General features: G+C 48.6%; 2 protein-coding genes across 2 annotated transcripts in view; one reads left to right on the top strand and one right to left on the bottom strand.

The window, feature by feature from the left end:
- CRB2 (crumbs cell polarity complex component 2) overlaps nt 1–14,250 on the top strand; it is a 47,949-nt gene extending 33,699 nt beyond the window's left edge. Inside the window, exons 8-13 of the mRNA XM_087914388.1 lie at nt 163–725; nt 3,087–3,252; nt 5,182–6,049; nt 6,723–6,839; nt 7,430–7,556; nt 13,770–14,250. Coding sequence (XP_087770514.1) covers nt 163–725; nt 3,087–3,252; nt 5,182–6,049; nt 6,723–6,839; nt 7,430–7,556; nt 13,770–14,000 — 2,072 coding nt within the window. The 3' untranslated portion in view covers nt 14,001–14,250. The remainder of the gene's footprint in view (nt 1–162; nt 726–3,086; nt 3,253–5,181; nt 6,050–6,722; nt 6,840–7,429; nt 7,557–13,769) is intronic.
- A 5,469-nt stretch (nt 14,251–19,719) lies between these two features.
- The window catches only part of DENND1A (DENN domain containing 1A), a 189,429-nt gene continuing 182,646 nt past the window's right edge, over nt 19,720–26,502 (bottom strand). Inside the window, 3 exon segments of the mRNA XM_087914391.1 lie at nt 19,720–22,266; nt 22,269–22,554; nt 23,532–23,787. Coding sequence (XP_087770517.1) covers nt 21,293–22,266; nt 22,269–22,554; nt 23,532–23,787 — 1,516 coding nt within the window. The 3' untranslated portion in view covers nt 19,720–21,292.

Below are 26,502 nucleotides of genomic sequence, written 5' to 3' on the forward strand. Positions count from 1 at the left end.
GACTTTCCTAGAGCCCAGAACTCCATAATCCTCTGAAAAACTGTCCCCTCCAAGCAGAAGCCATTTTGAAAACTCTCAAAAAGATGTGATGGTTGAACCCCTAGCAGTTTCCGAGTAGTTTGGCTCAGAAATGGAAAGCTTTTTTCTCTCTCTCTTTTCCAGAGTCACCTGCAGCCACATTTGGCCAGGACAATTCTTCTAGTTTTGCCACTTTTGAGGTTCCCAACAGCCTCGGACCCAATTTTAACCTCTCCTTTTTTATCCGGACACGGAAAGCCAGTGGTTTCATCTTCCAAATCGGCAATGGGAGCGACGTTTTCCTTACGGTCTACCTGAAGGACGGGAAGCTCCGGATCGAGTCGCCGTCGGCTGCTTCGGTGGGGCCTCCCGGGAATCTGGCCGATGGCACCAGACACTTCGTGGCGCTCTCCTTCCGCGAAGGCTTTGCTTGGGCCAGCCTCCTAAACCGAGAAGAAGAAGAGCTGGGAGATCTGGCCGTCGCCTTTCTGGCCGCTAATTTTGAGATCCACGTGGGCGGGCTCCCCCACCAAGAAAACCTGGAGTCTTGGGGAGGCCCTTTTAAAGGCTGCCTGCAGGATATCCAACTCAATCACCGCCAGATGCAGTTTTTCCCTCCTCCAGATAACGGAAGCCTCCCACAAAACGTGTATGTGGGGCGGAACCAGAACGTTGTTCCGGAATGCCTCTCAGATAATGCCTGCAAGGTAAGGACCAGGCTGAAGGGGGGGGGGCTCCAGACGTACCCAGATATTGCTGAATGTGGGGAAAACGTCTCTATGGGTGGGATGAAAGGATGCACTGGGTGTCAGGATTCCGGCAGTTACCCCCATTTAAAGCATAAGTCGCGAGACAAAATTCCAAAACTTGGGCATTAACATGTCCGTCGCTGTCTGGGTGTAGCCGACTCTGAGACACATAATTCATTGTCACCCTTGACCCTGGTTTTCCCCCCACCCCTCTGGGTGTATCGTAATTCATATTCTCCAATGGGAAACATCCCTAGCCAAGAGCCATCCATCATGTTCTCCAGTTAGAATTTTGCACGGCGGAAACTTCAGTCACCTAGTTACTATCTGTGAAAACATTTGTGGAATGCACTTTCAGTTTGCAAGCTGCCGCATTGCTCCCCCCTCCCTTTCTATTGGCAACTCTACAAAGACCATAGAAATATCTTATGAGTTGGCAGTGGGTGGACCAGTGGCCAGTTATACTTGCAGCCTTATGCTCTGAGAGATTGTTAAATTGTGGGCGGGGACGACATCAAACGGTTGATGATTACGGGCAAAACAAGAGCGGAGCAGAACACCTCTTGCTAAGCCTCACCTGGTGGCGTGACTCCCGTGGACAAGACTGTGGCAACCCAGTTTGTCAGAAGAAAGCGTTGTGTTGCGCAGTGGCTCACACGTTCGTGCCGAAGCGCTTCTGCAGATGCAATTTAGGAAGCCTCTGGGGTGGGGGGTGGGGGTGGCCGCTTCTGCTATAATCTGGTTTGGAGAATAGCTAAAATGAGATTGATGAGCCTAGCTTAGATGCTCCAAGAGATATAGCCTTTCCTTGCTGTGTTCTTACTTCTCATGCGGCCAGAAGGAGAAAGATCTGGAGAACAAGACTAAGGAAAGCCAGCAAGGTGAGGTATGGATCTTCTCTTTATCTTCAACATGTCAGTTCACGTCCCCAAGCTGTGATTATATAAAAAAAAAAATAATAAACATCTCCAGCTGCAAGGAAGCACCTTCTCTGCGTGCCTTGTGGTCCTTCAGCCTTGCCATGGGTTGGATCTATGGGTCTAGAGCGGCATTTCTCAACCTTGGAAGAATTCTGTTGAAGTCCACCCTGTGGACAAGGCTGAGAAGCACTGAACTAGAGGCACCAAGGAATGGGAATTATAATGGTTGAGGTTTCTGAATTCGATTACACATTGGATCATCCCTGATTGGAACACCTCAGGTTGAGTCCAACCCTCCCACCTCGTTCAATAATCAATCAGACCTCACCCAACACGCAACATCTTTGGCTGGAAGGCTACTGTTCAAAGACTGCAAGTCTTGGGGAGAAAAGGAGCGTGCAAGCGTGATGTCTCCTCAATGTTCAATTTTTGAACATTGTGCGATGGGCTACAGGTGGAGCTCTCGCTTCAAAATCAGGAGGCTGTGAGTTCAATCCTAGGTAGAAGCTGTTATATTTCTCTCTCTGGGCACAATGAGAATATAACTGCTGAATATGACTCCTCATTGGTGACAGGAAGGGCATCTGGCCAGTAAACACTCTGCTAGCTCCATTCAGTTTCCTAGACTCCACCCCACAAGGAATTATGGAGTCGTTAAAAGATGATGATGAGAGCTGGGCACCTTGGAGGTCTTCTAGTCCAACCCCTTGCCATCAAGCAGGAGATCCTATACCACCTCAGATGATTGTCCAGTCTCTTCTTAAAAGAAGAGCACCCACAAACTTCTGGTGGCAAGCAGTTCTACTGGTTAATTGTTCTCACTGTCAGGAAGTTTCTTTATCAAGTCCATTTCAGGATCTTTTCTGCTACTTTGGCACAAGTGGAGGAAGAGACATCTAGTCCACTGATAACTCTGGAAAGGAGAATACAGATAGTCCTCCGCATTGGCAACAGGGAAGGGCATCCGGCCAGTAAACACTCAACTCCATTCAGCTGCCCCAACTCCACCCTGCGAGGGATTACAGGGTCATTAAACTATGACAGAGGAATCAAAAGAGAGAAAACTGGATAGTTGGAGGTGGTGGATAGGTACAAATGGAAATTAAATCTGGGTGTACCAAGAAGTACAAAGAAGACGTAGATGTGCAATTATACCCATATTCCATATCCACTACCAGCTACAGAACCCAGCTTTCTTGATCATTTAACCCAGGGCTCTCCAACCTTGACAACTTTATGACTAGTGGACTTCAACTCCCAGAATTCTTCATCCAGTACGAGGAATTTGGGGGATTGAAGTCTACAAAGCGTAACATTGTCAAGGTTGGAGCCCTTGTAGGCTCCATTTCATTTCCAGGCAGAAAACCTTTCTCCTGACCATGTTTCTTCTATCTTTCAGTCTTCACCTTGCCTCAACGGTGGACTCTGTTCCGTCACCTGGAATGATTTTAACTGCAGTTGCCCCTCCAACTTCACGGGAAAATGTTGTGAGGAGAAAGTCTGGTGCCAAAGTGATTTGTGTCCTCCACCCACCGCTTGTGTGGATGTTGCCTCTGGTTACGTTTGTAAGTGTTCTTCCTCCAGGAATTGTAGACAACTGCAGAAGCGTCCTTTTTTTGTTTGTTTTAACAGCGTCACACAGGATCTGGAGACCTTTTCCTTCTGCTCTCAACCAACTACAAATCTGTGGTAGATCCCATTACGCTCAGCCTGCTAATTCTTTTAAAAACATGGCTTGAAGTATTAGATGGTTTCTAATCCAAGTCATGGGGTCGTGCCACAAATCCTGAACATTCTTCTTTGCAAGCCTCTGTACGGTCCGTTTTCCATTCCTGAAAGTCCCAATTAAATTTAAACAAGAGTTTTCCTACCTCCCTCTGAAAAGAAGAAGCTCAAGAGATAGGATCCATGATGTCCACTTGTTTAGTTCTCAGTTTTACGTTCAAGGAACTTTCATTTTGTTATGACTTCTGTTTCCTCTGAATGTGCCAAAGTTGTGTTTTTTTCAGGAGGCAACTGGACTTTCTTTGCTTTGCTTTTGAAGACGTTTTGCTTCTCGTCGAAGAAGCTTCTTCAGCTCTGAATGGATGGTGGGGAATGGGAGGATTTATACCAGAGGTGGCATTCAACAGTATTCTGGAGAACCCGTAGTGGAAATTTTGAGTAGTTCGGAGAACTGGCAAATGCCACCTCTGAATGGAGATTTTACAGTATCCTTCCCCTGCCGCGCCCACCAAGCCACACCCACAGAAATGGTAGTAAAAAAATTGAATCCCACCACTGATTTATCCTCCTTGCAGGCAGCTGGTCATTTGCATCCCTTTAGAAGGTTGTTGAGGCCACTTGGAGGTTTATCTGTGTCCTCACCACCTGAATAGTGCTCCTGGTTCCTGCAGTCTGCAATTTTTCCTCTGGATATACCGCCAAATGCTTCAATGACCCTCCAAAACAGGGGTGTCAAACTCCTCGCATCATGGTGTCATCACATGACATATTGGGACTTTCCCCCCCCCTTCGCTAAAATGGGCGTGGGCGGGGCCAGCACCTGAGGCATCCAGCCCACGGGCCAGGAGTTTGACAGCCCTGCTCTGAAAGGATGCAAACGACCAGCTGTCTGCAAGGAGCACAAATCCTTCCATTCCCCACCGTCCAGTCAGAGTTGTAGAAGCTTCTTGGATGAGAAGCGAAACGTCCTCAAAGAAAAATCAGAAAGTCCAGTTTCCTCTTGAAAAAGCACCTTTGGGTACAAAACCCTGGAGGACTGAGAATCTCTAGGGCCATGATGGCGTACCTATGGCACGCATGTCACAGGTGGCACGCAGAGCCATTTGTGCCGGCACGTGAGCTGTAGGCAAATTTACCTCACTGCGCATATGCACAACTCACAGCTGATTTTCAGCCTCCCAAAGGCTTGAAGGAAGGCTTCTGCGGGCTTCTACAAGCTTTGTAGGCCGAAATCTAGCCCTGTTTTGTCACTTCCGGTATTTCCGGAAAAACAGGAAGTGGTGAAACGGGGCTAGATTTCAGCCTACAAAGCTTGTAGAAGCCTGCAGAAGCCTTCCTCAAGCCTTTGGGAGGCCAAAAAAGGCCTCAAACCAGGCAAAAATCGGCTGTGAGGCGCAGTGCAGGTAAGGGGGTGGTGGGGGGGGTGTGGAGGTGAGGGATTGCACGCGCATGTGTAGGGGACATGGGGGGGAGTGTGCATTGCCTTCTGGGTGCTGGCACGCGAGCGTGAGCGTGCAAGCGCGCACATAATTTTTGGCACAGGAGACCAAAAAGGTTAGCCGCCACCACTGCTCTAGGGACTTTCCTCTGTTTGATTTCTCTTCTCAATGAAATCTGTTTATATATCTATAGGTCAGCTGAGTATTTTGGCTCCTTGCAATAGCCTTAGAATGATCTTTGACTTGAGTGTTCATTTTCCTTGAACTTTCTGTAGAAAGCACTGGGCAGTCCTCCCACTCGCGACTTTTGATTACCGTGTCGTCCTGCAGGTCTGGCCAATGCCACATTTGAGGAGCAGGATGCAGTTGAATTCACAGCAAATACGTCCGTCACCAGAGCTCTTCACAGCCTCCGCCTGGACTTCAGAACGCGGGACGATGACGCTGTCTTGATGCAAGCCGTGGAGGAAGTGGATTCTCTTCTGGTGGCTATTCAAAACTCTTCGCTCCTGGTTGAAATCCGGAGTGGGAATGGAGTCGAGGGAGCAAACCTTCTCAGGCCCGCACCCATCTCTGATGGCTCATGGCACACCCTCTTGTTGACCATGGAAGAGCCCTCGGCCTATTCGTCAAGGTGGCACCTCCAGTTGGATGATTCCACCAATACAACCCTCCTGGGAAATGCGGGCAACCTGGATTTCTTAAAAAGCAACACATTTATTGTCTTGGCTGAAAACTTCACGGGTTGCCTCGGTCATGTAGACATCGGGGGGCTGCTTTTGCCCCTGGCCAGCCACCCTCTTTACCCACAGCCGGAACAATTCGTTCAGGTGTCCAGCAGGCCCCTCCTTCTGGGATGCCGGGGAGAAGACGTCTGTTCTTCCAATCCGTGTCACCACAAAGGCTCCTGCTTGGACCTCTTCAATGCCTTCAGTTGTGCCTGCCAGCCTGGGTGGGAAGGGCCGCTGTGTGAGACCAACACGGACGACTGCAAATCCAGCCCGTGTCTTCACGGCGAGTGCAAAGACCTGGTGGGAGACTTCCAGTGCGTCTGTCAGAAGGGTTTCATCGGGAAACGTTGCCACATCAACGTAGATGACTGCGTGAGGCACCAGTGCCAGAACGGAGGGATCTGTGTGGACGGCGTCTACAGCTACTCCTGCAAATGCCCGCCAGAATACTCCGGCCCCCTCTGCGAGTAAGTCTCTAGGAAGTCTGGCAAGAATGAGAATTCTGGAGATTTTTTTTTTTTTTCTTCCTTGCTCTTTCTTGGAGTTGGGGCACAAGGTAGGAGCTTCTACCCTGTTTCCCTGAAAATAAGACCCAACTGGAAAATATGCCCTATCATGATTTTTCCAGGGTGCTCGTAAGAAAAACCCTACCCCCCCAAAAAATAAGCCCCAGTTAAGATTGTCAGCCAGATGGATGCATTTACAGCTATTTCCCTGAAAATAAGACCTAACCAGAAAATAAATCCTAATGCATCTTTTGTAGCAAAAATTAATATAAGACCTGGTCTTATTTTAGGAGAAACATGGTAGCTTTCTTCTGGAGTTCCCCAGCTAGACCTTCTCTTTAATCTTTCAGCTCCTTTCCATTAGTAGCTGTTGGCATTAGAAGACCTGACCAGGCTACGACCACCAGCCAGGGTAAAACCAATTGTCCCATGGCTCACCAAAGAGTCTTCTGCACGAAGCCATTTCCTGAAGTTCTTGAGAAGTTCCATTCCTTCTCCTCTCTCCCATTATCAGACTAAAAGTCTGCAGAAGCAACTTGGTAGCCAACTTTTTAAAGAACGCCTACAGATGTCTAGTGTCTAAATCAAGATCCTTCTCCTCTTTCTTTTCTCTTTTCTTGTTTTAAATTCCCAGGTGGCCCTTCCCTCCTGAACAATGTGGCAAGAACTTCACCTGTTTGAACGGTGGCGAATGCATGAGTGGCCCCTGGGGAGCCAACTGCAGCTGCAAGACTGGCTACACGGGCGTGAAGTACGATGACGGTTTGGACTCTAGAACATTCCAGGATTAAAGGGGACTCTGTCAGGATTCTGGCCATTATCCCATTTAAATCATGAGTCTCGAGCCAGACTTCCAAAACTTCAAAATTTAGATTCAGGTTGATTGGGAGTTAACATGTCTGGCACTGCCTGGGTGTAGCCGACTCTGAGACACATCATTCACTGTTATCCTTGACCCTGGTTTTTCCCCCACCCCGCTGAGTGTATCCTAATTCATATTCTCCAATGGGACACCTCCATAGCCCAGAGTCATCAATCAGGCTCTCCAGTTAGAATTTTGCAAGGCAGCAGTCACCTAGTTACTATCTTTGAAAACATTCATGGAATGCACTTTCCGTTTGCAAGCTGCTCCACTGCTCCCCCCTCCCTTTCTGTTGGCAATTCTAAAAAGACCATAAATTAATTTATGAGTTGACATTCGGCTCCCCTCACTTCTTGAAGATGACCTGTACAACACAAAAGGAAAACCCCATTTAAAAACCCTGTTTTGCCTCTTTGACCTTCACCCCATTCCTCGTTTCTATAAGGCCATGACTGATTCCTACCTCACTTTATTTCCAGGTGCCAGATCAACATCAGTGACTGTGACCCCAACCCCTGCAAAAACGGGGGGACGTGTCAGCACTCCACGAATCATTTCTGGTGTATCTGCAGTGCCAACTACGCTGGAGAATACTGTGATGTCAGTGTAAGCAAGATTCTCTCTTTTCTTTTTTTTTCCAGAATAATGGGTTGGTTTTCCCCCCCTACGCTTGACTCAGAGGAGGAGTTCAAACCTTTTCCAAGATTAAACCAGGAAAGTTGTAATTTGTTCCTCCTCACTCTGTTGTATATCTATATATAAAAAAGCGAAATACCACTCACGCATCATCACAAAATCTCCAGAACCATAAAGCCTACAAACTTGAAATTTGGCACATATCTTCCTCTTGGCTTCTAGGGGCTCCCTAAGAAAGGATTTTTTGAAACAACCATCAGAGCATTCATATTTTGTTATATTATTATTATTAACACTCTCTAAGGAGTTCTACTCCCCCTCCCCACCCGAAAAAAAACATGTTTCAAGTGCAAAACACAAGCAAAGGAGGAGTTTGAGTTTCAGAGCACCAAGTAGCATTAGTACAGAACAGTTGAACTAAGCCACGCCCAGGCTCCTTGCTGTTTACCTCTTGCTCACACAGCAAATACTGTTTCAGTTTCCAAACAGCCCTCCACTCCCTCACACACTGACAGGATTCTAGCCAGATGAATACTGACGGATGCTGGTAGGCAGAGGCAGATTCCCCGCCCCCCGCCGCATTTTCCTCCCCAAAAACTAAGCCGGACGACATAATTTTGTAGTGAAACACAGGTATTGAAGTAGTCTGTTATAAAACCCCCTCAATGCTTGGATGGAGGAACGTCAACTTTTCACCCAACATTGATTACTTAGACAAGTTCTTGGCCTACCATCGAAACTCAGTGTGGTAAAGGTAGCCCTTGACTTACGACCACAATTGAGCTCCAAATTTCTGTTGCTAAGTGAGACACTCGTTAAGTGAGGTTTGCCCTGCTTTCTGACCACCGTTGATAAGTTAGTAACACAACTGCTCAGTGAATTTGGCTTCTTTATTGACTTGGGTGTTCTGACCCAAACCTTGTTCCAAGGAAACAAACACCAAAACGAGGTAACAGCAAAACCTTTTAATGATTCTTTATGAATTCCGTTCCTTCACGGAACAAGCCTTGCCAAGGTTGTGCAGGGCTGCCAAGAACATTAGATAAAGTTGCCAAGAACTATTTCAAATACAAAGAGTCTCCAAACACAAACTAAAAGAGTCTGAACGTCCACAAGACCTGAGTGCAAAAACTTCTTTGCTTCCAGCAAAGAACTCCGGTTTCTCAGCTGGCTTTTATCCCTTAAGGGAGGGGCCATCACCTTGCAGCCTTACTCCTGAGTCACCCGTGCTGTTGCAGCTGCTCTTTCCTTTGAGCAGCCCTGCGCACACGCGCACTGGGCCGAGGCTCCTCGGGGTGCTCTTCCTCACTGCTGCCAGCCTCCACCATCTCCGAAGGCAGCACTCCACTCCCTGATGGTCCTGGCCCCATCCCTGCCTCCCACGCAGGCCCCTCATCCGAGTCCTCACACTCTGAGACCTCAGCCGCCCGCACCTGCTGCCGGCGAACCACAACGCTTGACTTGTCAGGAGGTTGCAAAAGGGGATCACGTGGCTCCTGGAACCCTGCGACCGTCATAAATATGAACCAGTTGCCAAGCATCCAGGATGCTGCAATGGTCATAAGTCACTTTTTTTCTCAGTGCTATTGTAACTTTGAATTGTCACTAAATGAAGTGTCGTTTAAGTTCTGTCGGTAAGTTTCCTGCTGGAAGCTTGGTTGTTATGTCTCACCTGTGCCAACGAGGTGAGAAGTCCAAATTTCCAAAGGAATATAAACAAGCAAACAAGTCCAGTAATGACAGGGTTAAATTCCTTGAGCCGGGAAAGTCCTTGGCAGTCTCACACAAGCTGTCTGCCAAGTCCGATAATAAAGCAAGAACATAAATCACAAGCTATCGCCACACACAGAATCTTTCGAAGCTTCTCTCACAAATTAACACGTTGTCCCGAACAAGTTCTCAGAGCGAACACACCCACTTTTATTCTCTGTGGGGCGTGTCAGTCCCTCATCTCAGTCTCTGATTCGTCCTTTCTTTCTATGTTGCAACTTACACTTTTGCCTGCGCCGTTGCCTCGCATCAAGCCAGCATTCCTCAGCTTGATCCTCAGTCAGAGGCTCCGATACGCTCTCCTGATTATCTGCCGGCACCTGAGGCACAATCAGGGAGGAAGGTCCTGGGGAGGAAGGCAATTCCAAATCCTCTAACAAAGCAGGCTCAAACCTCAGAGCCAAATCCTCCTCTTCCTCATTGTCCAAGTCCTCGACCTCTGACAAAGCAGGCTCAAACCTCTGAGCCACAACACTTGGTGGTCTTCAACATATTTTACAGAGGTCCAGGGCAAAGGGGGTTCAAAAGATTAGGGGCCAAGGAATGTGGAAGGAGTGGTGGAGGAGAGACAAAAACACGCACAAGGCCATTTTCCAAGCTGGTGGACCGGGCCCTTGCCCCCCAAAAGAATCCTTAACGCAACGATCCCACTCAGGCAGAGAGCGTCCCAGATCCACGTTGCTTGTTTTGATGTAGACCTCAAAACCCACTTCTTATCTACTTAAGACTTCTCCCTGCCCTAGTTTCTATCCGAGTGTTGCTAGGCTGTCAGGCGTCTCCACCGTTGAGATCACAACCCGGTATTTTTAGCACGGCTTACACCGACCCTCACGTGGCTTGGTGAGGAAGCTGGGCTGGCTGGGGAGAGAGACAGGTTCTGCAGGTGGAGGATGTACTTTGAGAAGATCAGACAAGGAACAAGGGATGGAAATGGATCAAGGGAGAGAAATAAGGAGGGATTTTCTGACGGAGAGCAACCAACCGATGGAACAGAAGTTGCTTTTGGAAGTTGTGGGAGTTTCATCCTTGGAGGCTTCCAAGAAGAAACGGGACTGCCATTTGTTAGGAATGGTGTAGGGTCTCCTGCCTGGGTGGGGAGGGGGTTGGACTAGATGACCTACAAGGTCCCTTCCAACTCTACTCTGATTGATTCAACCTAGAAGTAAGGAGGAATTTCCTGACAGAGAGAGCAACCAACCAATGGAACCAAAGTTGCCTTCGGAAGTTGTGGGAGCTTCATCCCTGGAGGCTTTCAAGAGGCTGGATTGCTGTCTGTCAGAAATTGGCATGGGGTCTCCTGCTTGGGTGCTTGGGGGGATGGGGGATTAGATCAGGGCTCTCCAACCTTAGCAACTTTTAAGATGTGTGGACTTCAAATTCTGGGAGTTGAAGTCCACACGTCTTAAAAGTTGCCAAGGTTGGAGAGCCCTGGACTAGATGACCTCCGAGGTACCTTCCGACTCCATCGAAAGGTATCTAGCCGAGGAGGGTTCTTGGCACAGAACTGGGATGACTCCAGGGGTCGGTAGTGATGTGAACTGGCAAAATTGCCTCTCCAAGTTGCTAACTTTCTTCCTGGTCTCCTTTCCTTAGTTCGGACTTTCCAACTTCTACAGCGGAGTTTCACAACCTCTTTCAGGTTGGCGCCACCGGATCGAGGGGTGTGTGTGTGTAGGCAGCAAAGAGGGGATGGGTTTTTTTTTTGCAGTGGCAGGGGGAGGCAAGCACCTGTCACTCACCAGAGTGGGGCCACAAATAGGACCACAGGTTGGGGAATCCCTGATCTGCAGCAGGCAAAGGTGCAATTGTATTACCTTTGTGGCTTTCAGTGGTAGATGAATTCTCTTTATAAGTATTGATACTTCTCTAGGGCCAGGATGGTGCATTTGGTTGGATTTAGCTTTTACAATAATCCTCAATTTCCAACAGTTCATTTAGCGACCGTTCAAAGTTACTGTCAACCCATAAAAATATTTCTACGGTCTTTTTAAAGTTGCCAACAGAAAGGGAGGGGGGAGCAGTGAGGCAGCTTGCAAACCGAAAGTGCATTCCATAAATGTTTTCAAAGATAGTAACTAGGTTGACTGAAGTTTCTGCCGTGCAAAATTCTAACTGGAGAGCATGACTCTGGGCTAGGGAGGTGTCCCATTGGAGAATATGAATTAGGATACACCCAGAGGTGTGGGGGGAAAACCAGGGTCAAGGGTGACAATGAATGATGTGTCTCAGTCAGCTACACCCAGGCAGTGCTGGCATGTTAACTCCCAATAAATCCTTTTGAAGTTTTGGAAGTTTGGCTTGAGACTCATGATTCAAATGGGGAGAACTGCCGCAATCCTAATATTAGCTTTACAATAATCCTCAATTTGCAACAGGTCATTTCGTGACCGTTCAAAGTTACGAAGTTGCTGGAAAAAAAGTGACTTATGACTGTATCCAGATGCTCAGTAGTCGGTTCGTATTTGCGACGGTCGCCGTGTCCCGGGAGTCCTGTGATCCCCTTTTGTTACCTTCTGACAAGCCAACGGGGAAGCTTGATTCACTTAACAACCGGGTTACTTGCTTAACGACTGCAGTAATTCACTTGAGAACTGTGGCGAGAAAGGTGGCCAAATGGGGCGACGTTCGCTTGGACAACAGCTTTGTTGCTTAGCAGTGGAAATTTAGGTGTGCAATGGTGACCGTACGCCTGTATCTATTTACTGACTTTATTTGCTATCCATCTTGTAACAAAATGACTCTTGGATACTTCTGTCTTACAAGGGAAACTTGTGGAAAACTCCTGTGTTGGTTTATCGGGGGAGGCACATGGGACCTCCCCTCCAGGGGTGGACTTCAAAAATATCAGCAACTGGTTCTCTGCCTGGTTGCGGGGTGGGTGTGGCCATGGTGGGTGTGGCCTAGTCGGCCTCCTGCACTACTGGGGGGGATCATTTTCGCCTTCCCCAGACTCCGGAGGCTTATCTCGAGCCTCTGGGAGGGCGAAAACGGCCTGTTTCCTGCCTTCCAGAGCCTTGGGGATGCCCGTTTAGTTTACTTTATTGTCATCGCACATCGTACAACGAAATTAAATACCATCTGCAGTGTACTACACAGTAGAATTCAATAGTTACTGCCCTGGGGTGGAAGCTGTTTTCAGCCTATTTGTCCTTGTTTGTATTATTATTATTATCCTGTACCGTCTGCAAGATGGTAATAGTTCAAAAAAAAGGGGGTGCCCCTTTGATGAGATGGATCTTTGAGGATGTTTTGAACTTTCTTAAGGCAGCAGAAGCTATAAAGCTCTTCCAAAGAGGGGAGAAGGCAACCAGTGATCCTCTGGGCAATGATATGAACCCTCTGGAGCGCTGTCCTATCTGCCCCTGTGCAATTGGCAAACCGTACAGAGGTGCAGTAAGTTAAGATATTCTCTATGGTGCAGCGGCAGAAGGTCACCAGCAGTTTTTCACTCAGTTGTTGTTTCCTGAGAAGCCTCAGGTTGTATAATCTCTGCTGGGCCCTTTTGACCAGGGCTGCAATGTGATCCCCCCCAAGTCAGGTCCTCTTTTAGGGTAACACCCAGAAACTTAAAACTGGCCACTTGCTCCCCTCGGTCTCCCTGGATAAGCAAGGGCTGGAGGTCTGATCTGTTCCTTCTATTATAGTCCACTATCAGCTCCTTGGTCTTATTGGTGTTGAGGACCAAGTTATTGTCTCCACACCACGAAAGCAACCGGTCCACCTCATCTCAGTAAGCAGACTCATCCCCCCTAGAGATGAGTCCCACCACTGTTGTATCCTCTGCAAATTTAGTAATATTATTACTTGTGTGAGTGGGAATGCAGTCATGCACCTAAAGACAGGTGGTATTCAGCAGGTTCTGACCAGTTCTGGAGAACCGGTAGTGGAAATTTTGAGTAGTTCGGAGAACCGGCAAATCCCGCCTCTGACTGGCCCCGCCCCCATTTATTCTCTGCCTCCCGAGTCCCAGCTAACCCGCTGGGTCTTCTTTTGTTGCCCTGCACAGGAGAACGGAGCTGGAAAGCAGGTTAGTGGGGTGGGGAGGGAAGGGGGATTTTGCAGTATATACTTCCCACACCCACCAAGCCACGCCCACAGAACCGGTAATAAACACGTTTGAATCCCACCACTGCTCCACACCATGAAAGCAACTGGTCCATCGCATCTCGGTAGACAGTTTCATCTCCCCTGGAGGTTTTTGGGTGGGCCCTGCTCTTAATCTGGCATCCAAACGGGCCACGTGGGGACTTCTGGGAGGGTTGGGGTAAGTGGGGCCAGCCAGGGGTGGGATTTGCCGGTTCACCGAACCAGCCAACTGCTAGCAGCCCATCCCTCCCCTTGATCCCCGCTTCAAGGACAAAACTGAGCGGCATTTATCCAGGCTCATCTTCTCTTTCTTGATTTCTCCGACAGAGAGGAAGCCTCCCAGGCTCCGCCTTTCCCTTCCCCTTGGTCGAAGTGGCAGTGCCGGTCGTCTGCAGCTGCCTGTTCCTTCTCATCATCATCCTCGTCCTGATGATTCTCACCGCCAGGAAGAGGCGCCAGTCCGAGGGAACCTACAGCCCGAGCCAGCAGGAAGTGGCCGGAGCTCGCCTGGAGATGGACAGCGTCCTCAAAGTCCCACCAGAAGAACGTTTAATATGAGCATCGAAGGGAATTCATAAAGTTGGCTCTTGGGAGTTGGCTGTTGGGCAGAGTAGATCTTCTCCGCTCTCTGCAAAAGACAAGGACGGCAGGGAAGCGGCACGCCCATCGAGTGGCAGCCCACCTGTGCATCTGGGACCTTTGAGAACCTATCCACCTGCCTTGTGGGTTCCTCTCTGACGGTGGCAGCAACTGGCCTCTCATCCTACCACCTCTGTCCACTCCCATGCCTCGGAAGTGCTGTTCCCAACCCAACAAGCTGCCTTGGCCTCTTGCTGTGAGAAAGACGATAGCCCACAGATTTCTGAGCATCGACCAACCTACAGGAGAAGCACCATGGGAGCCCTGCCTCTCGGTGTGGTTTAAGGGTGACTCTCTTTGTGACGGCCTCCAGGGTGGACTACAAAGTGGTCATGTTGGGTTGGATGATTATGACGTTCTCACTGGCTCTACTTGTTTAAGAGGGTTGTGACGGCTCTAGTTTTTGGCATGGGAGGAAGGATTCAGAGGCCTTGTTCCTAGAGGCAGGGATAGGACTTACTAAAGTATCAGGGCTGGCTAAAAAACTAGAAGCACGACAAAGACACAACAGCTGGGCAAATGCACCTCCTCGCTTTTGACATTTGAAGCCTGTTGTTAAGACGGGTGCATTGCCTACAAGACTGCTCTAGGGGGACCTTGTTAATGGCGCTCCCTTATAAATGACCAAGTTATGGATGAGGCTCACAAGGAAAGCTTCAAATGCTGTTCCAAGCAGTCAAGGACATCTTGAGCTATCCTGGTGATCAGCCTGGGACCACATCAGCAGCTCCATGCTTCTTGGAGCAGTTGGAACTACTGAGCTGCTCCTCATCCCTTCAGACATCTCAGGTGTCTGGCCACAAAGAGATGGACTACTGGGCGATGCCACCAGGAGACCATAGGGTGTATGAGCTGAGATGCTGAAGGTCCACACTGCCTCTGCTGAGCTGAATGCCAGTTGATAGAGACGAGTTAGGTCCGAAAATCTCTGCCAATGTCTTCTGGACCCTTCCCGCAGCCATGCCGGTTGGCCACAAGGTCAGAACATTCATCGGTCCTGTAGAAGAGGAGACGGCAACCTTAAACACTCAAAAGAATCACACAAAGGTCCTAACCGGAAGTCCCCCATTCGATTCTGGAGCCGACTGGAAGTCCGTTTCCCCCACAGTCTCCTCTTAGTACGGCGTCACCACGGAAGAGGGCTGAAAGAGCCGCATGCGGCTCCAGAGCCACAGGTTGCCAATCCCTGTGTGTAGGACTGTGGTGTTGCAAAACAACCCGCCATGGTTGAATGTAAACTAGCTGAGAGCATACGAAGGAAAAAGCACCCAGGACTCGGTGAAGTGTATTGTTTTGTGAAAAACTGAGCAGCTCATACTTGGGAAACCAACACAAACTGCACACCGATCATTAGTCGCACAGCAACTGCGAGACACAAGAGGGTGAACAACAAAAACTGCTTGACCCCAAGAACACACCGCAAAAAGTCCAAAATGAACAAAGAACAAAAACATTTATCTTATCATTATCCCTGTTGGAAGAGAGTCAAGTACCTACAATTTCTGTGACCCCTCCCTTTAAGCGTTCAGGTACAATACACCATCCTAAAGTGCCTTGTAAAGAAATCACTTGAAACAGCATTAAACTTCACTTCACCCGTCAGTTATAATGTTCGATACACGTAGAAATGATTCCATTCCAAGAACACTCCTTAAGAGCCACCTTCTCCCAGGGAAAGTTCAGCTTTCTATGCTAAAACGTAGCAGGTAGAAGTTTAATTCTTGCTAAAAAAAGATTTCTGCTGTTTTAGTGTAGGCTGATATATTTAGCTCTCCTTCTTTCTTCCTTGATGCATCCACAGGACGTCCAAGGAGCTATGGACAGATGTGGTGGCAACTCTGCCCTCTCTTCTTCTCGTCCTCCAAGAAGCAACTCTGGGTTGGAGAAAATACACCTCATCCTGTACAGTGAACCAGACACTTGAATGTGTGACCAACTGTGGTTTGCAACCATTGGCACTTGAGAGCCATGATTACGAAGAACAGTGAGAAATGTTTTCAGAAACACTTCACACACCCCAAAATTTAAACCTGGCTTTGTCAGGGGAGGTGTGAATTCCTACACAGGGCTGCAAAAGGAGAAAGCTGTTGGGTTCCTCCTTACAGATTTGTTACAGAATAAAGAGTGTGGGAAGGGACCTTGTCGGTCATCTAGTCCAACCCCTCCCGTCCAAGCAGGAGACCCTACACCGTTTCTGAGAGATGGCAGTCCAATCTCTTCTTGAAAGCTTCCAGGGATGAAGCTGCCACAACTTCCGAAGGCAACTTGCAGAAAAGGTGAAAAAAATAAAAATAAGAATCAGGACATCTATTTGTGGAAATGAACACCAGATACTTTTTGCCCATCTCCTGCCCCAAGGTAGCAGATTTTTCTCAGCACATCGGAAGATCTGAGAGACGTGTCTATCTATCCAACCTTTTTTTTTTTCTCGTTCCCTCTGGAAACCCAAAGAGAGACGGTCAAATTCTGGCCAGGGACAACAAGGCCCTGCAAAGTTCTCCTGAGGAAAATCTTAAGGACAAACCTCCATCCCAGAATAAATATCTAACAGATGAACAGAGTTGGAAGGGACCTTGTAGGTCATCTAGTCCAACCTCCCACCCAACGAGGAGGCCCTACACCATTTTTGACAAATAGCAGTCCAGTCTCTTCTTGAAAGTCTCAAGTGATGGCGCTTCCACAACTTCTGAAGGCAACTTCTGTTCCATGGGTTGGTTGTTCTCCCTGTCAGGAAATTCCTCCTTATTTCCAGGTTGAATCTCTCCTTGTTCAGTTTCCATCCATTATTCCTTGTCTGGCCTTCAGGTGCTTTAGAAAGTAGCTTGACCCCTTCTTACGCTACACTGATGTAGTGTTGTGAGACATGGTTGGGAAGTCAAAAGGAAATTGTTTCCTCAAGAGGATGATGTGGTACCTCAACCCATATCTCAAGACATAGATGTACTTCCTTCCCTGAGTGTTAGCCGTAGTAATTACAATTCATCAAGAAAAAAACATAGCAACTATAGGAAGTACCAGCTTGTAGATGTTCCCTCAAACTGATCTCTTCTCACCAGCCCACAAACGATTCCCTCCGTATGGGTGAGCACAGGAGGGAAGGAATTTATCTTTCTTCTCCCAAAGACAGGTCAAGACCGAACAAAGAAAAGTTAGGCCAACTTGTTGACCTTCTATCTTGCAAAGTTCTTGGTTCATTATTCCAGTATTTCTCCTTGAAGACCTCCAAGGTGACCATTGAGAAGGTGATTATCTCACGGTCTGGGTAAACGCAGACTAAGAAGCCTAACCAGGTCATGCCTCCCCTAACTTTGAGGAAGAACAATCCTTCCCCAATTGCCAGCCAGCTAATGCATCGGCAAAAGTAGCTTGGCCAACTTTCTTTGAAACCCCGTCGATGGAAAATTGATGGCAAGGAAGCAAACTCAGCCAAACATCTTTGACTGGGGGAATCTTCCAGCCTTCCTTAGTGATGACCAAACCCTTCCAAAAGAGATCCATCTAGGGCTACAAATTTCAAGGCATCGAGACTTGTTGCAAATGTAGATGTGGGTCTGAGTCAGTCAGAATAGAGCTGGAAGGGACCTTGGAGGTCTTCTAGTCCAGCCCCCTGCTTCTGCGGCTTTGGAAAATATTTTTGAGTCTTCAGTTTTAGTCTTAGCGTTGACTTGACTCGCTCATCTGGACCCACAACTTCTGAAGGCAAGCTGTTCCGCTGGTTAACTGTGGAAACGCTTGTGGGTCTGAGTCAGTCAGAATAGAGCTGGAAGGGATCCTGGAGGTCTTCTAGTCCAACCCCCTGCTTAAGCAGGAGATCCTAATCCATTTCAGACAAGGGGCTGTCCGGTCTCTTCTTAAAAACCTCCAGTGATGGAGTGACCACAACTTCTGGTGGCAAGCAGTTCCACTGGTTAATTGTCCTCCCTGTTAGGAAGTTTCTCCTCAATTCCAAGTTGCTTCTCTCCTTGATTAGTTTCCATCCATTGTTTCTTGTTCTCTCTTCTGGTGCTTTGGAGGATAAGTTTGAGTCTCCTGTTTTAGACTTAGTTTTAGCATCACTTGACTCGCTCATCTGGACCACGCGAGGCGCAGATACCTTGCACTAGACTTACTCTGAGGATTAGTCATAATGCCAAAGGGGTTCCATTTCATTCCCTGTCACACCACACAAAATGTCCGCCCTCCTTCTCAGAAAAAGTAGCTTCTACTTGCTCGAAGCCCCCTTAGATCCATCCCAAAGACGGGAAACTTTTCTGCCATTTAATTTATTTTTTGTTTTCTAAGGTGAACTTTTTTGATATTTAAATTCGGGGTTTATTTTTTCACAGAACTTTTTGCCACAGACGGAGCCTCTGTGGACGCAAATGTTAAGAAACCCAATCTTGGTAATTCCTGTAATTGTAATTAAAAATGTATACAGAAACTTTATCTGGGTTCTTTTAAATTTAAAGGTCTAGCTGATAAAATTGCTGAGGGACATCAACTGTCCAAGAGGCCCAAATGGAAGGTGGGCCAAAACTGCCTCATGAAAAAGGAGAAGGGGACTTATCAGAATACAGGTAGTCCTTGACTTATGACCAAAACTGAGGCCCAAATCTCTGTCGCTAAGTGAGACATCCGTTAAATGAATTTTGCCCATTTCCTGGCTTTTCTTGCCACCGTTATTAAGTGAATCGCTAAATTTGTTAAGCGAATAACCCAGTTGTTAAGGAAATCTGGCTTCCCCATCGCTGGTCAGAAGGTTGCAAAATGAGACCACCTGATCCCGGGATTCTATGACCGTCATAAATGCGAGTCAGTCCCCAAACATCTGAATTATGATCACGCAGCGGTCATAAGTGTGAGAAACAGTCATAAGTCAAATGACTATGGAGATTCTCAGTCCTCCAGGCCATGGTTGCTTCACTTCTCATCCGAGAAGCTTCTTCAGCTCTGAAGATGGTGGGGAATGGAAGGATTTATGGTCCTTGCAGACAGTTGGTCATTTGCACCCTTTTAGAGGGTCGTTGAGGCCACTTGGAAGTTTATCTGTGTCCTCAGGGTCACCTGAGTGGTGCAAATGGATGTATGGAGCCTTCTTGGATCTGTTGGAAGTGGCCTCAACAACTCTAAAAGGATGCAAATGACCCGCTCAAAAGTCCCTTCTTTCAGTGCTGTTGCAACTTTAAACAGCCACTAAATGAACTATTGTTAAATCGAAGACGACCTGTAGTTTATTTATCCAAAAGGATATAGTTGTTGTTGTTGGTCATGAGGGACTTACCAGATACAATATGCTTCTGATATCAAGGTAGATTTCAATGGGCGGAGTCTTCTTTCAGTTGCACCTGGCTTTCTCTCTCTCACCTGAGCTGCTTTTCCAGAACAAGATGTATCGATTGTTCTAAAATACGTGGGCCTAGGAGATTATGGGTTAGTCCAGCAAACAGCCTCCCAGGTTTAAATCTCTACCATCTTCTAAAGCAGCAGAATCTTCACTCCCTATGTTCTAATTAACACCTTTGTGGAGAGAAGGTGAGGTTGGACTGATCTTAACACCAGCCCGGCCCAGATGGTCAACCGCAGACACAGCCTGAAGATGGGTACTCTATTCCCACTCCATACCCCAAACTTTGAAGAAGCAAACCAACACTCCAGCCCGTCGGGTGGACTTGAAATATTTTACTATCCAGAAGTTAGGTAATATCAAAATCACATTCCTCCTCTCCCCCAGAAAAAGTGATTGTACAAAACACAAAACGGAGCTTTGTCCATGCAATGGTTTTGGACAGAGGCGTCAACGATGCCAAACAGAAGATCTACAGGCGGATGTCCCCCTTGGCAATCCATTTTTCGGAAGAATCTACCCTGTTCTTGGAATCTATAGGCTCAGGTGTGGAGATGGAAGCCAAGCCAACTTCTTCAGCTGGTAGGAACACCTCAAAAGGGTGATCAGAGATGGAAGGGAAAGCAACAAAGATGGCGTTGAAGAGTGACTTCTCACGTTTTGTACACACAGTGACTTCTTGTGGACATAGACAATTTGGCTAGCCTAATTCCCACACGACGAGTGATTAAAATAACAGCAAACTGCCCAGGTGTATTTTTAAACCCCCTCCCCCCCAAATTTAAGTGAGGAAAAGAAACAGAGGCAGGTGTACCAAGAAGTCCTTGTAGCAGGTCTGAATTTCTGAGGCGTGATGGACCTTCCATCTCCCAAAACATCCTAGCGGGAAAATCTGGGTCTTCGGCAGGAATTGAGAGATAAGAGGCAGCAGGCAGAAGTCTTCTAGCTTTCAGGTGATGAAGACCAAAGCCAATTAGTCCACAATCGGGGGTGAAAGTCATTTTTATCAAATTATGTCTCTCACCACTGTCCTACCAACACCACTGTCATCCCTGTTCCATCATGCAGCAGGTGGAGGCTGCCACCCGTCAACACCTTCCATGGACCAGAGATGGTCCCCTCCATCCTCCTCCCATCAGGCTGGGGAAGGAAGCCGCCGAGTAACACTTTTGTAACTATACATATACATGTTCATGGGACATCAACACAGTTAAGAGTTAAGAGGAGGTCTTGGGGACACCACAACCGCGTGTCGTTGCTCTACAAAAAAAAAAAGGAACAACTGCTGGTAGTGCCAACCGGTGGATAGGTAGGAAGAGACGTGTCACTGCTTCCCTGAAAAGCGGGTGTGGTGCCACCACGTGAATGTTAAACGGGGGGTGGGGTGGCTGAGCCAAGGGATGTTGGGTGCAGAGATTGGTGGGACTGGGAAGGGAGTTGGAGGACCGCATGGGGCCTTGAGCCCATGTATGTCGGAGAAGGTACCCCACCACCCCAAAAAAAAAATATCTAAAAAGGTTCAGATCGTGATCAAGGTGACTTGGGGTTGGGTTCAAAATGTCATCCGGTATGGAAGCAAGTGCTCACCTGGGCTTGTGACAGGTTCATGATTATGGGGAGGCAAGGCTGGCCAAGAAGAGACCAGGATTGATCTCGTCAACTGTCTACTTATTTGGAGGAAAAGTGGAAGAACGCCAAGGAGCTCAATGACCTTGGTAGGCGAAAAGGTGAAAGGGGTGTGTGTGTCTCCTGGCTCCTATTCAAAGCTTAGCCAGGACTTCCTCCTCATAGGGAGGAAGCTGTGCCAGCTGGTTGACCTTGCTTTACTTGGGGAAAGACTATATTGACCCAACACCCAGTAGTCTAGGACGTTGTGAGCTCATGGGCCTCACTCGAATGTTTCCCACTGCCTTCTTAACTGCTCGACTTTACCGGGCGTGACGGACACTTCCTGCTTGGTTTTATTTAACAAATCTTCAAAGGGGTCTTTAGCCAGCTGAGTCTTCGAAGGGCACAAGGCAGGTTCTCCAGCCTTGGTCTTGGGGGGAAGGAGCGGGAGGTTGCTGGGCCGCACCACCAGCCTCGTCTTGACCGCCGTGTGAGTAAGAGGCAATGTCCGGTTCTTAGAAGGGCCAGAGGGCTGCGTCGGTCGAAGGACGCCACTCTGGGAAGGAGGCTGAGCCGGCGGTGGAGCGGAGGGAGACTTGGCAAAGAGGTTGGGCATGGAGAGGGTCAGAGGGTTGAGGGGAGGCCTCTGGGGCTGGAAGAAGCTGGAGTTGGACGTGATGTAACTGGAACTGTACGCATGGCCTAACGAAGGACCAAAGGGGCCGCCCAGGGGCCTGACCAGGGTGAGTGGCGGAGGCATCGGCACGGTTTGTACGAAAGGGTTGAGAGACGGCGGCCCAAACGGCGTCACCGAGGGAGGGTATCCCAGCAGTTGACGGAACGGTGCTGATGTGGAGGGCATGAGGTCTTCCTCTGTGGATGGGAAGCTGCCGGCAGGGCTGGGAGATGAGGAACCCAGCTGGCTCCTGGAGCCGGATGGAAAGCGGGCATCCTGAGCTTCCCCTGACTTCAGCGGATCCAGGAGAGCAAGGAGAGAGTCGCTGTCTCCGCTCATGCCCTCTGCGTTGACCTTGACTGGTTGGAGCAGTTCTCCTCCTTCAGGGATGGCAGCGGATGAAAGCTGGACTTGGGGAGGAGCAAAACTAGCCGCCTGCCGGTCCAGAGGGACATTTCTGCCTGCAAAGGTTTCCTGCAGGAGCTCTGAGGCCAGGTGGCCAGGCTCTGCGAGGCAGGGGGCAGCTTCTGGGGGCGCCTGCTGCTTGGAAAGCCGGGGTGGAGGCGGTGGTGGTACATGCCCAGCTCGGGCGTCTTCCTCCCCTGGGGTCGCGGGATGGTGATGTTCCCTTGGGCAGCGGGAGAACTTCCAACGTCCTTCTCGGGAAGGTCCAGAATGACATCTCTGCTGGGAGGCTTCCTTGGAACAGGGGGCACGTTTCTCAGGGGTCTCTCGGGAGATTTGGGGGAGTATTTGGTGGAAAGGGCCATGTCGTCGTGGCCTAAGCCCCAGAACTGCTTATAGGGGTGAGAAAGCTTCATCCCTGGGGTGGTCCAGCTCTTTTCAACAAAACCAAGGTCCATCCGCTGTCAGAGAAGAGAGAAAATCATGAGGTGCCTTCCTTCAAACCCTCGGCTCTTCCTCTCCTTTTAAGCGGACACCCCAGATCTGAGACTACCTCCCACTAGGACAGGGGTGTCAAACTGGATTTCTTTGAGGGCCGGATGAACATTGTAGTTCTCCGTGGGCTGGCAGGGAGAGGCGGGAGATGAGACGGACGGCTCCTGCCACACTCTGCTAGCTGAGAACGGGCCGTGCAGGGAGCCCTGCAAGGCCCGTTTTCAGCTGGCAGTATTGCTGGAGACTGAGGAGGCTGGAAACGGGCCTCGCGGGGCCTCCACACGGCCCGTTTTTGGTACAGGGCAAAACTGGGCCACGGGGTGGGGTGGGGTGTCACATGCAACTTCCCTGCAGCCTGTTTTGACTGGCAGAGGCCCTTCGGTATTTCCAGGCCAGCACTGTGGGCCAGATTTAAGCACCCTGTGGGCTGGAGGTGGCTCGCGGGTCTTGAGTTCACACCCCTGCAGTAGGAGGAACCACCTTTCCCTTTGTGCCAACTGGGGGAAGGTGACTTTCCTCCCATTTCCTCAAAATCCACTTGGGGAAAGTGTTCCTGGAATCACCCTTAGGTTCTCCTTCTTCGGCCGGTCTCCTGCCCTGTCAAGAGTTCAAGATTCCCCTTGTAAATTCTTCACCACTTCCAACCCCTCCGCCGTAACTTATCTTGTCCATCTGGCTTCTCATCAGCAAATAACCAAATGTACCCATCTCTAAAGCCACCCCTACAGATAATTCTCAACTTACAGCTAGTGACAATGACCACTGAACATTAAGAAGGGCGCAGAACTAGTGGTTTATGGTAAACCTTTACATGGGTGCCTTGTCTTATGGTCCCCACAGCTTACAACCAGGAATCCTGTTCCAATTATGGTTGGAAGTCAAAGACTACCTGAACCAGCAACTCAGATGTTTTCAGACTTTCTCACCCACCCAAGTCCCATACCTGATAATCAAAGGAGCATTGTTGGTCTTCTTCCTCTTTGGAAATCCTCAGATCTTCCAAGCTCCTGGCTTGGCTGAGAGGCTGTGGTTGCGACGTCACCTCCAGTCCCGTGAAAATGTCTTCCAGAAGACTAATATCTGCAGGGCTTTCTGGAGTGGTTGGGTCAACCTGGTGGTCATCCTGGAATCTCTCAGGACTGATGCCTTCTTCTCCATCACCACTGTCGGATTCCTTCAGAGCGCGATATGGCTGAGGCCTGTCAGAAGGAACCACAATTGGCCGTTCAGGGATGGGATCCCTCTGGAGAAATCTACCAACCTCCCAATGGTCAGAGAAAGCCAGAAGGAGCTGATGGGTGTGTGATGAGTGACAACTCCACATTATCTCCCAGCTGGGAGCGGAGGCTCTTAAGGACAGCCTGAAGCCTACAGAGATGTGGCTACAATATGTTCCTTTTGGCAAAGGCCACACACAAATTAAGACTGAGGCAGGGGCTCTGTGGCTTACACCACAAAACTACACTAGTGTTTTGCTGGGGTTCTAAGTGCTTTCAACACAAAATAAGACACAGCCCAGCTCCGGATAGATGACACCAAGCATGCATTTCTCACAGCAATACCAATAAAACAAGGAGACAGCGAAGCCAAGGCCAAGAGAGAGAAACATCTTAGAAAGCATGAGACACCAGGACTCTGAAGACCCAGGAGGCCCAAAGGATTCCTCTCTCCAATGTGCATAAAGTTAAGGATGTGACTAAAATGAAACATGGGTTTTCCTGGATCCAAGATGACAACCTACTGAGCAAGAAAGTCATGCAGGTCCTCTGAAGGACCACGAGGAAACATCTTCCTTTGGCCCAGATGACTCTGCACGCTGTCAGGGTTCCAACGGATGCCCTAGTTAATTCATGAGCCTCGAGCCACGTTTCAAAAGAAATCCAATTACTTATTAGGTTTATTTTATTATTGATGATTTCCCCAAGGGCAGTCTCTGCCCTACGTAATTTACTGCCCACCTAGGACCCCGTTTTCCCCCTCTTCCCAGGGTGTGTCATAAATCACATTCTCCAACAGAGCACTTTCCTGGGCTGTAGAAAACACACCTCTCTGGCTGGGTCTGGTAACCTAGGACACAATCTTGAGAAAGGTATGCCAGGAATGTGCTTCTGGTCATAGCAAACAAACTGCTCCATCAGATCTCACCCCCGCACTTTCTTACGGCAACTCAAGAGCGAGCCAGGAATGCTTTACGAGTTGACAGACACTGACTATCTTATGGTGAATCTTGGATTCTTGAATCCTTAAGAAATCCACAACACTTAAAGCAATGCCTCCGACACGAAGGAACGCCGTGGTCTGTTAGGAGGAAGACAGGACTGAGCAGGGGGCAAGGAGGGCTTCAAACACAGTAGTGTTAGGAGATGGCGGTGCAAAGCAAACCCAATTAACGCCCCCCAATTCACACAATCTCCAGGGTGGTTTTGGACTGGCCTTCAAAACAAGACTAGAGATGGAAGAAAACACCAAAAAGACATTAGAAAAGAGCTGAGCAGGAGCTTTGTCCATCTCTGGTTGCCTCAACTCGTGGATGGTTTCATTAGCAGAGGACTGCTCCATGCTCTCAGTTTGAGGAGGCAACGTGGTTGGGATAATAATGAGTTTTTCAGCAGACAAAGCCTTCAGTCACACAATGGCTTGGATTCCCGCATGCATTAGGCAGGGTGTCCTACCAGAACCAGGTGGGCATTGATACTCAAGAGTTTCAAATTCTCAGCTGTTATTTTTTTTCCCCTGGAGATGCTTCTAACCACCTTGGAGCAAGCCCCAATCCTTACTTCAACCCGACTGCCCTTCGACCAACCCTCTCAAAGAGGGGTGGACTTCCTCCCATGCAGAGACGACAAGACTTGCTTTCTTCTCCCTTGGTCCTCCCCAGGCCTCTCCACCCCGTCATCCAGCTCCATGTGCCGGTGGCTTTCTGCTTGCAGCTGGCGATTCACCCTAAGGGTGCCAGGGATGGACAAGACAGATGGACTGAGGCAGGAAAACCCAATGCCAAGCCAAGCCAGCAAATCTTGGCAGTTCTTGGCCGGAACCAGAATGTGTTTGCTTATAATATGTTGCCTAAATCATGTTAATAAATCTCTCCCCAGAATCCGCGTCTTTTAATTGTGTTAACATAAATTGCCAGTTCACATTATCAAATGCTTTCTGTGCATCTAGGAAGACATTTGCTTCTCTGGTTTTGCTTCGTAATATTCCATTGCATTTAAAAATTATTCTCATATTATCTTTAATTTGTCTCTTAGGTAGAAAACCGTTTTGATCTAAACGGATAAATTGGTTTGGAAATCTTTTTTAATCTTTCTGCAATTATCGAAGCAAATATTTTATAGTCAGCATTCCTTAGCGAAATTGGTCTGTAATTTTTTTTAATCAGTTGCAAATCTGTGTCTTCGCTTGGTATAAGAGTAACACCCTGTTTTCCTGAAAATACGACCTACCCTGAAAGTAAGTCCTAGCGTGATTTTTACATGTACATCCAATGTAAACCCCATCCCCCAAAATAAGCCCTAATTAAGATCCCAGATTGCATGGATAAAAATTAAGCTAGGATGAGGATGGTGGTGGGGGGTGTAGCTGCCCTACTACTTACCTTTGGACAGTTGTAGCCGGGCCTCGCACACCCCGACACCTGCCTTACCGGCCCATTTCTTCTGCAGCCGGCTGGCAAGGCTTTCCTGAAGGCCTCTGGAGCTGATGACAAAGCTCTGGATCGATCCTGAGCTCTCTTATCGGCTGCAGAGGCCTTCAGGAAAGCCTCGCCGGCCGCCGAAGAAGCTCCTGAAAGACTCTAATAGCAAAAAGGAGGCTGGGGGTGACTCACGCAAGTGAGGTTAGTCAGTGGATAAAATCCCCCCAAATTAAGACCTGGTGCCTTTTTTGAGTGGCAAAAAAATATATATAAGACA

Source organism: Pseudonaja textilis, chromosome 17 (genome assembly GCF_049901715.1).
Source record: "Pseudonaja textilis isolate UNSWEBS1 chromosome 17, rPseTex1.2, whole genome shotgun sequence".
NCBI classification, from domain to species: Eukaryota; Metazoa; Chordata; class Lepidosauria; order Squamata; family Elapidae; genus Pseudonaja; species Pseudonaja textilis.